The following is a 5,478-nucleotide window of genomic DNA, read 5'->3' as shown; positions in this document are numbered from 1 at the left end:
GTGGAGCTCTGAGGGTGAAGCTTCCCGGCTTCCCATCTGCACTACTCAGGGAAGCTGTGGCTACTATCCTGCCCTGCCCCCATTTCCCTCTTGGCCAAGCGGCCGTCTGTCAAAGTGGAATAATCCACGTGGCTACGTGTTAGGTCCCTCTGGGGTGGTACTTTCCCGCTTCTGAGGGGCTCAAGAAAATTTTGATTTTTGTCATTTATCCAGCTTTTGTGTCATGCTTTGACTGAGAGTGCCATCCTTTACTGGTTTCTACATATGAAGGAGAAGGGTTGTTTATGAGATGTTTGCAAATGCACGGGAAACACTTAACAAAAACGGCCATGTATTGAGCTTCAAGGCACCACGTAATAAATTCCTATGGGTTGCAATCCCAGAGGATGTTCTCCTGTCCACATACTCGGGAGGCTAGAAATGGATTTAAGGGAAAAGCAAGGGGAAAGTCACCAGCTGCTCTGAAATTCAGCGATATACTTACAGAAAAAAACGCTAACAATGTAAACACTTGAGAGCCAGAAGAAAGCACCATTAAAGGCAGCCTATGTTAACATTAATATGAATATTAATATGTAACTCTCTTGAGGAAATAAGCATTATCTTACTTCTCCTAATGGTTGACAATGCTCTGCATAACTTGATGCTAGGGGCAAGGAACATACACTAATTTTAGCTTTGTATTCATATCCTAAAGTGACCGTGATTACAAACACCGAAAACAAAACCATCAGGTAAAGAATCACACCCCTGTCCCTTGAACCACCAGGCTGAATACCACAAGAGGGCTGCTGTGGGTTCAGCCTGGGTCACTCCCCACATTGGGACAATGACTGTTGCTCATAGGCTGCAGGTCACTCTTTTGCTTCGCCGCGGTACCAGTAGACCGTGAGCTGTTTGCGTGGATCCTCCCAAATCCTGCGGATGCATACCTGGAAGTAAGGAAGGGTTCTGTTGAAAAAGAAATGAAAAGATTACTGTCAGGCCCAAAACAGAATGAATTGCATGAGTGATCTCCGACTCAAGGAAGTGGGAAAATGAATGGATCCTTGAAACTGTTGTTTAGCTCTATGTACACTGTAAATGGGCCTCATTTGCTTATTTACATGGATTCCTGATGGGAGAGATGTTGAAAAGCTTTAAGATGGTTACCTTGCTTCTTCTATCAGCGTATTCACTTTCTCTGTTTCCATAACGCACATAATGAAGTTCTGGAAAATTCCACCGTCCAGTCGCAGGAGAACGAGAGTGAAAAAGGCGAGTATCAGTACATCGGTAATACCACCGTAAAGATAACCTAGAAAGATAACTAATAAAAACGGCCATTTGGGAAACTGAGGAAATGAAACACGGTCACGGAAAAACCCACTGCTTTTCCTTGCAGCAAATTGCCCTGCAGATATATTGGAGCTGACAATGTTTAGTACTGAGGGAAAAGTGCTCGAAAACTCCCAGGACACCACACGACACATGCCTGCTAAGTCAGAACAGTGTCACCCACCCCAGCCTCCAGTGGGGTCCTCCCCTTAAAGGGCCACCGGTCTTTCGGGCCACTTGCGGTGGCTCTGAACAGAGCCTTTGGGTTTCCGTGGTGCTCAGGCGCTGCTGAGGCAGCTCACTTGCTCCTGGTGTACCTGAGGACGGCACTCGTGCCCTGGAACTCCGCGAACTTGCCCATCTTCCCTGGCAGCAGCAGGCGCACGGCGATCTGGATGTCCCGGGGGGTGATGGTCACGCGCTTGGCATAGCGAGCCAGTTGACCAGCCTCGGTGGCGATGCGGTCCAATATGTCATGAATCATAGAATCCATGACACTCAGGGCCTCCTGGGAAAGGCTGAGACCCTGGTGAACCTGTTTCAGCGCCGAGGGGAAATAGGTGACGAAGCTGTCCTGGAAGCTGTCCCTGCCGCGGTTGGCGTGGCGGCTGCGGGACCCTCGGCGCCCTCGCTTCTCCTGCTTCTGGGCCGTCGAGGAGCTGGCCTCTTTGGGTTCCTGGGTGCTCTGGTCGTCCTCGGAGGTTGGCTTAGAGGAAGGCTCAGCCATGGCGGAGGCAGCGGCCATTAGATGGCAAGAACAGACGGTGACGGTTGGGCACCCGGGAAGGTTGGGGGCAGGGCACTTTGGAGTGGCCGCGTGGTTCTACGTCACAGGCCAACTCGACATCTGGTTGGATGAAGTGTTACCCAGGGAGCCTGTCAGCAAACGTCACTGCCTTGAAGGTGATCGGATGACCCTGTTGCTTGGCATCATGTCAACCAATCACAGTGGGCGTCTGCCGGCCTAAGTGGCCCCTGTGGCCTACCTCAAAGTTACACAGATAGATGGCCCACAGGGCACATCAGCCCTCCTCAGCTGATCCACGCCACACCGTGAGCATTTCCAAAGGTGTCACTGAAAACTCCCAAAGGTTAGCAATTTCAGCTCATGCTCCTTGAAAAGAGCTTGACCTCCTGAGCCCAAGTCCATTATGCGGGAGGAATGACTGTGGCCACGTGTGGACCATTCTGAGATGGGTGCATCTCAGAATCTACTGCTATCCTAGGCTAAGCAAGCCTGGTTTGAGCAGGAACTCCCTGACATGGCTGCCAAGGGCTCCTGGGCATAAAAGGACCTGACGGTCTGGCCCCTGTCTTCAGTTGTGATCAACACCTTCAGTGAATGTGGATAAGGAACAATGGCCAAACCACAGTCTCCAAGCAGACAACACAAACGAAAATTGGGATGCTTGTAAAAGCATTTCCAACCCTTAAACGTGTACGAAATTTAAAACTGTTTTCTGAACAGTATTTTGATCCCCCAAATACTCTGAACGTTAGTGTTGGTGAATAAGCGATGTTGGGTGAAAAAAACACTGGCCCAATTCTCTAAGAAACCTTCTTACGGAGAAAAAGTCAATCTATGAAATCGGAAATATTTTGAGGTTAAGCAAATACGCTTCAAGAATATATGATAATACATTCAGAAACATTTCTTTCTTCTTTTTTTGAAGTGATTTTACCTTTATTTCCTTCACTTTAAGCCAATCATGAAATTTCACAGTGATTTCTGGGGTGGGGGCAGAAGGGAGGCGGTGCCAAGAATCACTGGGGCTGTGGCCCAGCCGGCCCGTGGAGGTGCTGGTAGGGGTGGGCCCTCACCGGGGCAGCTGGAGGAGCACGGACTGCCCCGCCGGTAGGTAGGTGATGTTCCGAGAGCGTGACAACTGGTACGCGATGTCCTCCGCGGCTTCCGGCTTGCGCAGCTCGATCAGGCTGTCCCCTGCGGTGGCCAGTGAGTTGGCAATCAGCTCGGCTGCCTTGGAGTCGCCCTCAGCAGAGATGATAGCCGCCATGGGGGAATTCATGTGGAGGTCAGAGTGGAAGCAGGTGTGAGAGGGTCCAGCAGAAGAAAACATGGCTGCCAAAGTGTTTGAGTCCATTGGCAAGTTTGGCCTGGCCTTAGCTGTTGCAGGAGGCGTGGTGAACTCGGCCTTATATAATGTGGATGCTGGGCACAGAGCTGTCATCTTTGTCCAATTCTGTGGAGTACAGGACATTGTGGTAGGGGAAGGGACTCACTTTCTCATCCCATGGGTACAGAAACCAATTATCTTTGACTGCCGTTCTCGGCCACGTAATGTGCCAGTCATCGCTGGTAGCAAAGATTTACAGAATGTCAACATCACACTGCGCATCCTCTTCCGGCCCGTTGCTAGCCAGCTGCCTCGCGTCTTCACCAGCATCGGAGAGGACTATGATGAGCGCGTGCTGCCGTCCATCACGACCGAGATCCTCAAGTCAGTGGTGGCTCGCTTTGATGCTGGAGAACCAATCACCCAGGGAGAACTGGTCTCAAGGCAGGTGAGCGACGACCTTACGGAGCGAGGAGCCACCTTTGGGCTCATCCTGGACGATGTGTCCTTGACACATCTGACCTTCGGGAAGGAGTTCACAGAAGCGGTGGAAGCCAAACAGGTGGCTCAGCAGGAAGCAGAGGGGGCCAGATTTGTGGTGGAAAAGGCTGAGCAGAAACATTTCTTAAATATATGAATGTAAAACATAAATCCCAGAAACTGAACCAAACAAGGATTTAACGATTAAGAAGAATTCAAGACATGGAGATCACCAGGAAGGTACCTTCCAAAATTCCAATGCTGCTTCCTCTCATACTTTTAAGATCAGGTCACTTATTCCTAATAAGATTGTTCCCGGTTTACAAAGAAAAAAAAATTTTTTTTTTTTTTTTTTTTTTTTTTTTTTTACAGAATCTTGCTCTGTCACCCAGGCTGGAGCGCAGTGGCACGATCTCAGCTCACTTGCAACCTCTGTCTCCCGGGTTCAAGTGATGTTCCCACCTCAGCCTCCCGAGTACCTGGAACTAGAGGCATGTGCCACCACGTCCGGCTAACTTTTTAATTTATTTTTTTTTGGAAAGACCGGGTTTCATTTTGTTTCTCCAGGATGGTTCCAAACTCTAGACTCACACGATCCTCCTGACTAGGCCTCCCAAGGTGCTGGGATTACAGGCATATGAGCTACCGTGCCCAGCAGACAAAATTTATTTCAAGAAAGCACAACATGATGTTGATTCCCATTTCAGGATGCATACTGAAAAAAAAAAATCTGAGCAGCTCATTTATAAATGTGGTTACAAAAATTGTACCTTAAATATTGTTAATTAAATCACATTACACACACACACAAATAAGGGAAACAGTTTACTGCTATAAATAACAATTTAGAAACATCAAACAGAGACAGACATTACTAATGGAACAAGCAGACCTCATACAATCTTTTTTCATCATTGCGTCTATTATAGAATTCATTTAAATACATAACAGAAACCCACAGTGCAGAAATTGCTAAATCAGGAGTTCACTGAACGCACCTTTTTCAAGCTTCCTAGAAACTGAAGTAAGTACTCTAACGCGTTCACATTTGTCTAATTCTAATATTTCCCATTCTACAATCTTTTTTAATGCAGAGCTTAATGTCCTGTGAGTATGCATCACTTAGGATGAAAGCATCCAATGAGAGCACCCAAACCCCACTCTCCACTGGCTCAAGGAATGTATCTTCAGCCCTGGGCCTCAGCCTTTGGCTCAGGATGGGAGCAGGTGACCTGACCTGATCCATTAAGTGCCCTCCTAGCTGTTCAGGCTTGTAAATTGAGGAGAAAATTAGTTTGTGCTTTTTGTCCACTTTATATTTCTTCGTTTGATTTTTTGCCTTATTGTAACTGTGGTGATTTCAGGATATGAATCCAAAGCTGTGAGTAAGCATGTGTCCTACCTCTTGCATCATCCTGCAAAGAAAAGTTCTCTGAAAAGGCATCTGGAGGTAAGAGACTATTGCCGTGAAGAGTTTGAAAAACCAGGGAGGTAGAGACTTCAGTGTGAAACAAAGGTGCAGTTCCAGAGAACAAAAAGAGGATATGGCTTTCATAGAGAAACTTCCCATCAAAGTTCCCAGTACAGCCCATTTATGCAAACACAG

General features: G+C 47.8%; 1 protein-coding gene and 1 pseudogene across 2 annotated transcripts; one reads left to right on the top strand and one right to left on the bottom strand.

Moving 5' to 3' along the window:
• Positions 1-1,554: 1,554 nt before the first annotated feature.
• Positions 1,555-2,963, bottom strand: LOC116547579 (histone H2B type F-M). Its single transcript, XM_032273490.1, has one exon. It carries the CDS (start codon positions 2,060-2,062, stop codon positions 1,616-1,618), a length of 447 nt encoding a protein of 148 aa, XP_032129381.1. The 5' UTR covers positions 2,063-2,963; the 3' UTR covers positions 1,555-1,615.
• A 22-nt stretch (positions 2,964-2,985) lies between these two features.
• LOC116547578 lies at positions 2,986-4,044 on the top strand (annotated as a pseudogene). The gene has a single exon (XR_004267099.1). The product of XR_004267099.1 is annotated as a prohibitin pseudogene (transcript).
• Positions 4,045-5,478: the final 1,434 nt, after the last annotated feature.

Source organism: Sapajus apella, unplaced genomic scaffold (assembly GCF_009761245.1).
Source record: "Sapajus apella isolate SASKATOON/1434 unplaced genomic scaffold, GSC_monkey_1.0 scaffold3653, whole genome shotgun sequence".
In the NCBI taxonomy this organism is placed as follows: Eukaryota; Metazoa; Chordata; class Mammalia; order Primates; family Cebidae; genus Sapajus; species Sapajus apella.
The sequence above is the reverse complement of the archived record's forward strand: the minus strand, read 5'-3'. Positions and strand labels throughout refer to the sequence as shown.